Here is a 12,381-nt window from a genome sequence, read left to right on the forward strand (position 1 = left end):
TCAAGAATTGGATTGGAATCTGAATCTTCTTGCAAAGTATTGGGACACAGAGTATATCTGTGGCACTAAATCCCTTGGCACCCTCTCCATTGCAAACTAGATTTTACACGAAGTAACATACAGCAACAGATTGCTTATACCAAAATACAAAACAGACACAGTTAAAAACAATCCCTCTCCCTCCCGCCCCCCCTTCCCTCACCCACTACCACCAAAAATTTGCTGGTTCTAATTTGGCACGTGTCACAATTCACGGTGTATAAAAAAATTAAGGGGTGCACACTATCTAAAGCTGTATTATTTGATTTACTTGAAGATTCTCCACGCAGCCCAAAGAAAATTAAACAGATCTGTAAAAAGTTTGTTAGATTTATGTCAAGCCACAAAAGTACAAAGTGCTTCCCCAATAAGTGAGCTTAGGCTCATCATACGATGAGGGCAAATGGAGGGGTAATGGGTGGGCAAAATGCTTCCCTGGTTGTCAGGTTAAATGCAATGGCAGTAAACAAACAGCTTCACTGGCAGCTTCTAGAGAACTAAAATTGTTGCACTCGTGATTTAGGTGTCCCTTTGAATTTCTCGGCCATTGAGAGTGGCCTATAGTACGGCAGGGCATTCATTGCAGGAAGGTGCTGGTCCCAGATCCAGATCCACCCCAGAGTCCAAGCAAAAAGAAATTAACTCAAAACAATAATCAAAGCTGAGGAGATGATCTCTCCCTCTGCTCTCGGCAGTGCATAATGTTTAATGAAGAACAAAGCACACTGGGATTTCTCCAGGAGCCTCTCCCAATCTATCACTGCAACTATCCAGTGTTTCCACGATTTCACCGGAGTTATGGCAGTCGTCGAGGGAAACTCCCCCTCCCCTCCATGGAGAATCCAGGTGACATTTGTTTTCAGTTTTTGCATGTGCACATTTCCTTCAATCCCCTTGGCGCGAATTTATTCTATGCTGCTCTAAAAGTGATTAAAAAATGCATGGAGCATAGCAGCCTGTGTGTCTAAGGCATGTGAACAATGAGATAAAGGTCTGCCGCTGCTTTCCCAACACTGGTAACAAAAGCATTTTCACTTTCCCTCATTTTTGTATTTTTTTTGAAACTTTTTCTTAATTTGATTGTTTTTTTAATATAAAATGTCAAGTTGTCTGTTCAAACAAGAAGGCCCGGCGTGAATGTATGTCTTTTGAAGTTCCCAGGGAGAGAGCCTTCTTGTTAAGGATGGTGCAGTGCCCGTATTCATCAGATGGTTGTTAAAATCCAACAGGCTGGAGTAGTCTTTGTGGAAGGGTTCTCCAACTCGGCGGCTCATTCACTCCCGCCTCCTGGAAGGTTATTGCCCAGGACTATACCCGAGTGGTGGAATGTGAATGAGGCAGCCCTGTGCTGTTAAAACCAGCAGCAAAGGTGTTGTACGGATGCAAAGACTGCATACCCACCAAGGAATTGGGGATCATGGTGATAGTATTGGGGGTCATGAGGGGGATATCATCAGGAGAGCGGCGGAGAGTCAGGGTGTAGTCGGGCAGTGAAGGAAGACGCCCGGACTCGGGAGCCTGGATATTCTCACACTCGTGGTGGGTTTGGTTGACTTGCAGCGACATGATCTCTTCCTCCTGTGAATGCGCCATGTCATTGCTGGTGTTGTGCTGCGGGCTCGGTTGCTGGTGGGGGTCATTGCGGCGTTTGTCCTTGCGGTAGTACAGAGCAGCAAAGGCTAGAACGTTGAGGAAAAGCAGTGAGGCTCCCACGGCAATGGTGACGCTTAATTCAGTAGAGTAGTCCCGGGGATTCTCAATCAACAGAGAGCCACCATCTTGCTCCGAATCCCAGTTCTCCTTCTGCTGCTCATTAGAGTTGAAAGCTGGACTCAAGCCGGAACCTGGCCGCTTGGTGGTGAAGGGCCAAGCCTTACTGTTGGGATGTCTCGTGGCATAGGAGATGGGAGTGGTGTTGGGCTGAGGCACCTTGGTGGTGGTGGAGGTGTACTGGAACATATCGTGCAGGTTGTAGAGGTGAGGGACCAAATGCTTCCAAAATGCCACCTTGGTAGCTCGGTAGTGTTCCCGCACGCGCGGCTTCAGACCAATGTGGAGGTAAAGCTGATCCTGTGGGTTGTACTTGGACCAGGCCACTTCTTCAAAGCGGTTTGCCTTTGTGTGGATGAACTTAGTGTCCTGTGGCACTGGCTTGTTGGGATCACTGAAGAAAGAAAGGAAGAAAACAATTATGATTAGATAGAGAACATTTTCCATTTTGTTATTCACGATATGTTTTAAGAAATTGGTCCATTTCTGTATAAATTAAGAGGAATTCATGCAACATGCAATATATAATTAAGATATATTGGCATCTGACAATAGACAATAGGTGCAGGAGTAGGCCATTCAGCCCTTTGAGCCAACACCACCATTCAATGTGATCATGGCTGATCATCCCCAATCAGTACCCCATTCCTGCCTTCTCCCCATATCCTCCTGACTCCACTATATTTAAGAGCCCTATCTAGCTCTCTCTTGAAAGCATCCAGAGAACCAGCCTCCATCGCCCTCTGAGGCAGAGAATTCCATAGACTCACCACTCTCTGTGAGAAAAAGTGTTTCCTCGGCTCCGATCTAAATGGCTTACTCCTTATTCTTAAACTGTGGCCCCTGGTTCTGGTCTCCCCCAACATCGGGAACATGTTTCGTGCCTCTAGCGTGTCCAAGCCCTAAACAATCTTATATGTTTCAATGAGATCCCCACTCATCCTTCTAAACTCCAGAGTGTACAAGTCCAGCTGCTCCATTCTCTCAGCATATGACAGTCCCGCCATCCCAGGAATTAACCTTGTAAACCTAGGCTGTACTCCCTCAATAGCAAGAATGTCCTTCCTCAAATTAGGGGACCAAAACTGCACACAATACTCCAGGTGTGGTCTCACTAGGGCTCTGTACAACTGCAGAAGGACCTCTTTGCTTCTATATTCGATTCCTCTTGTTATAAGGGCCAACGTGCCATTCGCTTTCTTCACTGCCTGCTGTACCTGCATGCTTACTTTCAAACAATCTTATATGTTTCAATGAGATACCCACTCATCCTTCTAAACTCCAGAGTGTACAAGTCCAGCTGCTCCATTCCCAATTCTCCAAATATTGCTAGCCCTTGCTGTCTCCTCCCCTTCCTTAACCCTTGAGCTGTCTCCTCCCATCCCCCCGCCCTCGGGCTCCTCCTCCTCCCTTTTTCCTTCCTTCTCCCCCCCACCCCCCATCAGTCTGAAGAAGGGTTTCAGCCCGAAACGTCGCCTATTTCCTTCGCTCCATAGATGCTGCTGCACCCGCTGAGTTTTTCCAGCATTTTTGTGTACTTTCCTGCTTACTTTCAAAGACTGATGTACAAGGACCCCAGATCCCGTTGTACTTCCCCTTTTCCCAACTTGACGCCATTTAGATAGTAATCAGTAGAGCCAGGACGTTTAGGCACTAAAAAACTCTGAAATAGGCAGGCAAAAAGGCATAATAAAATTACAAAAAAGGCACAAAAACGCATTTATTGTCAAAAAAGGCATAAAAAGGCATGTATTTCCACCACCAAAATATGGTTACAAAAATTATAATATTACAGTATATTACATTAAATGACCAAAGTTGCCTGGTTGCATTTAATTACTAGCATTTTTTTCAAATTATCTGATGTTAAACTATGCCGTCTGTCAGACAGGATATGCTTCAGTTGTGAAAAACCTATTTCTACCTCAGCTGAGGTCACTGGTGCATACCCAAAACAAGCTACAGACTCTATATTCATGTCAATATCTTGTGCATTACAACTACCTTTGAGAATTTTAGCTATGTTTTGTATTCCTTCAAGATCTTTGTTAGCAAAAATCACTCTCTCACATTTTCCTTGCATGTCTTTACCTACATCGGCAGGAATTTTACGAATATCGTTAGTTATTTTGTTGAAAAACCTGCAAGTTATTCACTAATGATTCACCACATTTCTCAAGGGAATTGATAGTTTGTGGGAAATTTGCAAAATTGGAAGCAAATTGGAAGATCTCGGTGGAGGGACTTTTTCTGCATGATTTCACTGACGATCCTGACTGGAGCACATTCTTCTTCCAAACAGTTGACGATTTATTTTATCTTTTCAAAATTTGCAGCATAGTAGAGTACAGCAGAGAGTCATGTACCCCACCCTAATCAAAACGGGCTGAGGAGTTAGCGGAATCTCGGGTGCCATTTCCTTGAACAACTGCAGTGCTTTGAGGAAGATTTTCTTCCTCAAATTGGAAACTAGGCGATCGACATTTGCAAACAAGCTACTTATGTACTTGGCAATTCTATGAAGTCCTTGAGCTAAGCATGTCAAATGCAACATTTTGGGGAATCAAATTTTAAGAGCACGAGTAGCTTTTTTCATGTACGGAGCTGCATCGGTAACAAACAAGAACATTCTCATGTTTTATACCCTCTTGCCCAAGTACAGCAAGTGAAGATATAAACAACTGAGCAATAGTGGAGCTGTTTGACTTCTCCAATACTTCCAATGTCAACAAATACTTCTTTGATGGTTGACCTGCCTCCAGTGTGCCGATGACCACATTGGGAACATATCTCCTCACAGCATCGGTTGTCTTGTCTATTGAGATCCACATGTTGTTGCATGCAACTTCAACTCTAATTTTCTGCACAACTATGTTGAAATTGCTATCAACATAATTTTTCCGTAATGATGACTCGCTTGGTATAGGTTCCTGTGTATTTCTCTAAAAAACCTCTGAGAGATTTATTTTCCAATTTCCACAGTGGAATTCCATCATCAATGATCACTCGAAAACTCAGATTTGTGACTGGAGCCAGCAGTCTCACGTAGTGAGGAGACAAACTTGGGTATTTCGCTTGGGTAGTCTACACACCAGTGGTATCGACATTGACTTCTCTATTTTAGATAGCCCTTGTCTTCTCCCTCCTCCCCCTCCCCCTTCCCAGCTCTCTTTCTAGTCCTACTGTAACCGCCGCTTCCTTTCTTTCCCCCCCCCCCTCCCCCCCACATCAGTCTGAAAAAGGGTCTCGACCCAAAATGTCGCTTATCCCTTCTCTGCCTGACTCACCGACTGAGTTTCTCCAGCATTTTTTGTCTACCTTCAATTTTTCCAGCATCTGCAGTTCTTTCTTAAATAGATCTTGGAGAAAACAGACACAGCGGGCAGCGACATGAACGAATGAACGACCGACGCTGGCGCCCCCAGTTTCGCCTAGTGGTGGAAATTTTCTTGTAAGTTATACTATGTTAACACGTTAATAAAAACATTAATATTAACGTGTTAACATAGAAAACTTCATTGTAATCACGGTACAACTAGAGAAAATAGCACATCCTTTTAGCAAAACGGCAAAAAAAGGCTGATTTAGGCACCTGATCGTGAAAAAGGCATTATCCTGGTGAAATCAAAAAAGGCATGAAAAGGCACTTATGGCATTTATGGCAAAATCCTGGCTCTAGTAATCAGCCTTCCTGTTTTTTATACCAAAGTGGATAACCTCACATTTATCCACATTAAAATGCATCTGCCATGCATCTGCCCACTCCCCCAACCTGTCCAAGTCACCCTGCATTCTCATAGCATCCTCCTCACAGTTCACACTGCCACCCAGCTTTGTGTCATCTGCAAATTTGCTAATGTTACTTTGAATCCCTTCATCCAAATCATTGATGTATATTGTAAATAGCTGCGGTCCCAGCACCGAGCCTTGCACCCCCACTAGTGACTGCCTGCCATTCTGACGGGACCCGTAAATCCCTACACTCTGTTTCCTGTCTGCCAACCACTTCTCTATCCATGTCAGCACTCTACCCCCAATACATGTGCCCTAATTTTGCCCACTAATCTCCTATGTGGGACCTTATCAAATGCTTTCTGAAAGTCCAGGCACACTACATCCACTAGCTCTCCCTTGTCCATTTTCCTAGTTCATCTTCAAAAAATTCCAGAAGATTAGTCAAGCATGATTTCCCCTTCATAAATCCATGCTGACTCGGACCGATCCTGTTACTGCTATACAAATGTTCGGCTATCTCATCTTTTATAATTGACTCCAGCATCTTCCCCACCACCGATGTCACGCTAACTGGTCTATAATTCCCTGTTTTCTCTCTCCCGCCTTTCTTAAAAAGTGGGATAACATTAGCTACCCTCCAATCCACAGGAACTGATCCTGAGTCTATAGAATATTGGAAAATTATCACCAATGCATCCACGATTTCTAGAGCCACTTCCTTAAGTACCCTGGGATGCAGACCATCAGGCCCTGGGGATTTATCAGCCTTCAGTCCCATCAGTCTATCCAACACCATTTACTGCCTAATGTGGATTTCCTTCAGTTCCTCTGTCACCCCAGATCTTCTGGCTACTACTATATCAGGAAGATTGTTTGTGTCCTCCTTAGTGAAGACAGATCCAAAGTACCTGTTCAACTCATCTGCCATTTCCTTTTTCCGCATAATAAATTCACCTTTTTCGGTCTTCAATGGTCCACCTTTGGTCTTAACTAATTTTTTCCTCTTCACCAACCTAAATAACTATTTTTACTATCCTGCTTTATATGCTTGGCTAGCTTACCTTCGTACCTCATCTTTTCTCCCCATATTATCTTTTTAGTTATCTTCTGTTGTTCTTTAAACATTACCCAAACCTCTTGCTTCCCGCTCATTTTTGCTACGTTGTACTTCTACGCTATAATTTATATACTGTCCCTGACATCCATTGTCAGCCATGGTTGTCCCTTTCTCCCCTTGGAATCTTTCTTCCTCCTAGGAATGAACTGATCCTGCACCTTCTGTATTATTCCTAGAAACACCTTCCATTTTTGTTCCACTGTCATCCCTGCTGGTGTATCTTTCCAGTCAACTTTGGCCAGCTCCTCCCTCATAGCCCCATAATCCCTGTTTATTCAACTGCAACACCTCCGATCTACTCTTCTCGCTCTCCAATTGTAGATTAAACCTGACCATGTTATGGTCACTGCCTCCTAATGGCTCATTAACCTCGAGGTCCTTTATCAAATCCGGTTCATTACGTAACACTAAATCCAGAATTGCCTTCTCCCTGTTAGGCTCCAATACAAGCTGCTCTAAGAATTTGCTTTTATTATAGGCATTGGTGAGCCCTGGAGTATACTTTGTATACTGGACAATCCATGTAATATACTTTGCTTGGCGTAGATACACAGGACTGTCTAAGATGGTAGAACTGATGTGTGAAGAGAGATTGAGACAATTCGGCAGAGTTCAGATGGATGAGATAAATTAATAGTTTTGATGGGACTCAACAGAGTAGCTGCTGGAAGGATGTTCCTTAAAGTGGGAAAGTCCAGAACTAGGGGGTCACAGCAAAAGGATATTCGTAATGAATTTGGGATAATGATGGGGAGAAATATAGTCTCCCATAAAGTGGAGGATCTTTAAAAGGCTGTTCAGGCTAAATCATTAAATATTTTCAGGATAGAGTTGCACACAGTTCTAATACCTAAATATATCAAGGGATATGGGGGACAGCAGGAACAGGGGACAGAATCTGAATGATCAGCTGTGATTGTATTGGATGGTGGAGCAAGCTTGATGGGATGAATGATCTATTCGTGCTTCTATTTTCTCTGTTTCTATCAAGTCATAAGGGATCCTCAGGTACCAGTGGACCGTATGCATATAAGTAGAATAACTTATGTCAGTTCAATTAGCAAGTTACACTGAAGGCTTATACAATATTTATACTCCTTTTCCACAGCAATTGGCACAAGAGTTTTCTGCCAATATCATATCCATGTGAGACTGTGAAGATCATCATATAATTATCCAGTAACATCCAAGGAACAATTTGCAGCATTCATAGTACATATTCCATAAATGCAAGTTTGTGAAGCTATAGGTGTTAATAAAGATCAGTTAACATTGGGTGAAAATTGGTTTTAGTGAATGACCACTAGCACTAGGTTGGAAGAATACATCTCGATCATTACATCCAAGTCTGGTTCCGATTTGGTCTGGGGTCTCATTAACAATTTTGTGCACACTGTTGGGCCTTCACTGGCAGCTTGCCCATTGTACTAATGGACCTGATGAATATAGTTATAGTCCAGATGGCTATATGTTCCTATTGCTAAATTGGGATGTAATAAAATTGTGATAAGATTGAATTAAGATCATGTAAGTTTAATAAAAAAAGTGCCTGGGAAGCTGTTCAATTTTAATATAAATCATTCAGATTAGAAAGAAAATATTGCTTAACTTGGATTGCACAAAGTAGCCTAAAGGTAAAATCTAGGAAACCGGTTGAAGCAATTGCAGGGAATGTGGAGGCAGGGTACATGCCTGCTGACACTGATCCACAACATAAAAATTAAAAACAAAAGCATTTTTCTGTGCTGACCATGCCTCACATTCCTCCATTCATTGCCAATGGATTTCAACAGCTTTGTGAGGATCCAACAAACACTTTTAGTGGGTGTGTCATAAATAGAGCCAGGATGTTTAGGCACTAAAAATCTCTGAAATAGGCAGGCAAAAAGGCATAATAAAATTACAAAAAAGGCACAAAAAGGCATTTATTGACAAAAAAGTCATAAAAAGACATTTATTTCCATGACCAAAATATGGTTAAAATGATAATTATAAAGGTATACTACATTAAATGACCAAAGTAGCCTGGTTGCACATAACTACCAGCATTTTTTTAAATTATCTGGTGTTAAACTATGCCGTGCTACAGTTGTGAAAAACTTCTTTCTACCCCAGCTGAGGTCACTGGCGCATACCTGAAACAAGCTACAAACTCTACATTCATGTCGATATCTTGTGCATTAAAACTACCTTTGAGAACTTTAGCTTTGTTTTGTATTTCTTCAAGATCTTTGTTAGCTAAAATCACCCTCTCACGTTTTCCTTGTATGTCTTTACCTACATCGCCAGGAACTTTAAGTACAAAGTACAGCAAGCAAAGATGAAAACAACTGAGCAATAGTTGACCTCTTCGACTTCTCCAATACTTCCGATGTCAAGAAATACTCCTTTGACGGTTGACTTGCCTCCAGTGTACCAATGACCACATTGGCAACATATCTCCCCACATCATTAGTTGTCTCGTCTATTGAGATCCATGTTTTTTTGCATGCAACTTCATCTCTAATTTTCTCACATGCTTTGCAAAACAGCACACAGTTGGCTGTAGAGAATATAACACTCCCGTACACTCTCACCAAATCGTTTAGTTTTTTACAAGGCATTGACTTGACTTTAGGCATTTTGACGCTTGCAGGGGTAGATCCTACAGGAGCGGCGATGCAGACCTCTACAGGCAGGCCAAGTACAAGCTGAGAAGAGGAATCAGAGCTGCCAAGGAAAGGTACTCTGAGAAGTTAAGGAGCAAGTTCTCAGCAAATGACTCTTCTTCAGGGTGGAAGGGCTTGCAAGAAATCACAAGCTACAAGAGGAAACCCCCCCCCCCCCATGCCTTGGACAATCGTCAGCTGACCAATGACCTGAATGAGTTCTACTGCAGGTTCGATAAACAGAAACGTAACCCTTGTACCCCCACACCCCATCCGCAACCAACGCTTCACACATACTCACAGCTGGTCTCCAGTTTGAAAAGAGTGGACCCTTCCCCACCTACTCCTCCCCGATCACCACTTCACACCTACTTAAAGCATGACTCTAGTTTGCAAAGACTGGACCCTTTCCCACGCACCCCTCTCCAATCACCACTTAACACCCACTTACAGCCGGGTTTCGCCCCGGTGGTGTAAATTTTCTTGTAAGTTACGATAAAATGGCAAAAAAAGGCTGATATAGGCACTCAATCGTGAAAAAGGCATTATCTTCCTGAAATCATCAAAAAGGCATGAAAAGGCACATGGCAAAATCCTGGCTCTAGTTATAAAGTTATGCAGCAGGGAAACAGGCCATGCTGATCAAGATGCCCCATCTAACCTAGTCTCATTTGCATACATTTGGCACATATCCCACTAAACATTCCTATCCATGTACCTGTCCAAGTGTCTTTTAAATTATGTTTTTTAGCACTTACCTCAACTACCTCCTCTGACAGCTCATTCCATATACCCACCACTCTGAGTGAGAAAGATGCCCCCAGATACTTATTCTTTTCTCTCTGGCATTAAATGTATGCCCTCTGATTCTTGATATTCCCACCCTCGGTACATTCATCTTAACTATTCCCCTCATGATTTTATTCTCCTCTATAAGATCACCCCTTAGCCTACTGCACTCCGAGGAATAAAGTCCTAGCTTGCCCAACCTTTTCTTATATCTCATGCCCAACTATTTCTTATATCTCATGCTCTTGAGTCCTGGTAACATCCTCGTAAATCTTTTCTGCAATCTTTCCAGCTTAATGACATCCTTCCTATAGCAGGGTGACCAAATCTGAACACTATACACCTAACTTCTTTAATCAATACCCTGACTGATGAAGGTCAATATACCAAAAGCCTTCTTCACCTATCTACCAATAAATCATTTTCAGGGCCTAGATCCATCTGTTCTGCCACACTTCCCAGGGCACCAGCATTCACTGTGAAGGTCTTGGCCTGCTTCCCAAAATGCAACACCTCACACTTATCTGCAATAAACTCCATTAGCCATTCCTCAGCCCTCTAGCCCAGCTGATCAAGATCCTTATGTAATTTTTGATAACCATTTCATAGTGTACAATGCTACCTACTTTAGTGTAATCTACAAACTTACTAATCATGCCTTGTGCACTCTCATCCAAATAATTGATATAAACCACAAACAGCAAAGGCCCCAGCATCAATCCCTGAAGCACATCTCTAGCCACAATTCTCTAGTCCAAAAAAAAACCTTCCACCCCTGCCTCTGCTTCTGTCCATGAAGTTAATCTAACTCATTCTTGCGTTGTAAACATTCATTCAAAGAGACAATAATGCCGGGCTGGTTTTGCTGAAGAGAAATGAAAATGTTAATATGAATTAATTGTGATTGATAGATTTTCTGGAGTTCTCTGAGGATGGATGAAGGGGAGCCTATATTTGACATCCACAATGCTGCATAAAAGAGGGTACTGTACCAAATAATAGCCCACAGGCTAGGGGACATCTGGTGATACACATGACCCCCTGCATTAGAGGTAATGGAAAGATGCCCTTAGGGGGATTTCATAGATCACTATAAAAAATTCTGAGATAACGAAATAAAGACCTGATCCCAAGGAATTTATGTGACTTTTTTTTTACATTTCTTGCATGTCTTGATGCATGTGGCTATGCATAATGGAAAATTACAATGATTATTGTTTTCTGTGATGCAACAGCCTGTGACACGGGGTCACCTGTATATTGACGTGGGTAGAAGAATGGTTAATTAACAGAAAAGGAGAATTGAGTCATGTTTCGATTGGGCAATCACTAAATAGTAGGCTGTCACATGGATCAATGCTGGTGCCTTGACTACTTAATATCTATAGTAATGACAGGGTGCCCTGAAACCAAGATTATACAAAGATGAATGAGCTGTGAAGTTGTGTGGTGGAAATAAAGACATTTCATAGGGATATAGATAGTTAAGTAAATGCACAACAAGTTGCAGATGGAGTATAATGAAGCAGAATATGTTATGTCTTTAGAAGAAAGGATGATTGAGCGAATTATAATTAAAATGCAGAGAGACTAAAATGGAACCTGAGGACGCTAGCACAAGACACAAAAAAATCGGCATGCAGGTACACAAGTACAGGCATTCCCAACAATACAGCCATTTGGGTTACAGAAAATCACCCTATAGAATGTACAAATCACTACTCAAAAATTGAGATACAGAATAAAATTCACTCTCATGGAATTTGTGTGAAAAAAGCAACTAAAGTTTAAAAACAATCACCCAAAATTTAATCATTTTCCATTTGTATTTCTTAACACACATAAGCAAATGATGTGTCTTCACATTACATAAAATTGTGATACAGCCCATTTTTTTGAGAATGCAGAGGGTGTCAGTAATTAGCAAGATTAATGGCATACTGGTCCTGTAGAAATAAGGAACCACCGATGTTGGTTTACAAATAAGGACACAAAATGCTGGAATAACTCTGAGTCAGGCAGCAATTCTGATGAATTCGCTAGAATTTAGAAGATTGAGTCTTATAGAAACTTACAAAATTCTTAAGGGGTTGGACAGGCTAGATGCAGGAAGATTGTTCCCGATGTTGGTAAATCCAGAACAAGAGGTCACAGTTTAAGGATAAGGGGGAAATCTTTTAGGACTGAGATGAGAAAAACATTTTTCACACAGAGAGTGGTGAATCTCTGGAATTCTCTGCCACAGAAGGTAGTTGAGGCCAGTTCATTGGCTATATTTAAGAG

The 12,381-nt window shown here is 42.1% G+C and overlaps 1 protein-coding gene across 5 annotated transcripts in view; it reads right to left on the bottom strand.

The window, feature by feature from the left end:
• Nucleotides 1-1,110: 1,110 nt before the first annotated feature.
• Nucleotides 1,111-12,381, bottom strand: part of nlgn3 (neuroligin 3) — a 236,054-nt gene continuing 224,783 nt past the window's right edge. For all 5 annotated transcript variants that reach the window (XM_033030639.1, XM_033030636.1, XM_033030638.1 and 2 more), the window contains one exon: nt 1,111-2,203. In XM_033030639.1, coding sequence (XP_032886530.1) covers nt 1,348-2,203 — 856 coding nt within the window. In that variant the 3' untranslated portion in view covers nt 1,111-1,347. The remainder of the gene's footprint in view (nt 2,204-12,381) is intronic.

The sequence above is a fragment of the Amblyraja radiata genome, chromosome 12 (genome assembly GCF_010909765.2).
Source record: "Amblyraja radiata isolate CabotCenter1 chromosome 12, sAmbRad1.1.pri, whole genome shotgun sequence".
Lineage (NCBI taxonomy): Eukaryota > Metazoa > Chordata > Chondrichthyes > Rajiformes > Rajidae > Amblyraja > Amblyraja radiata.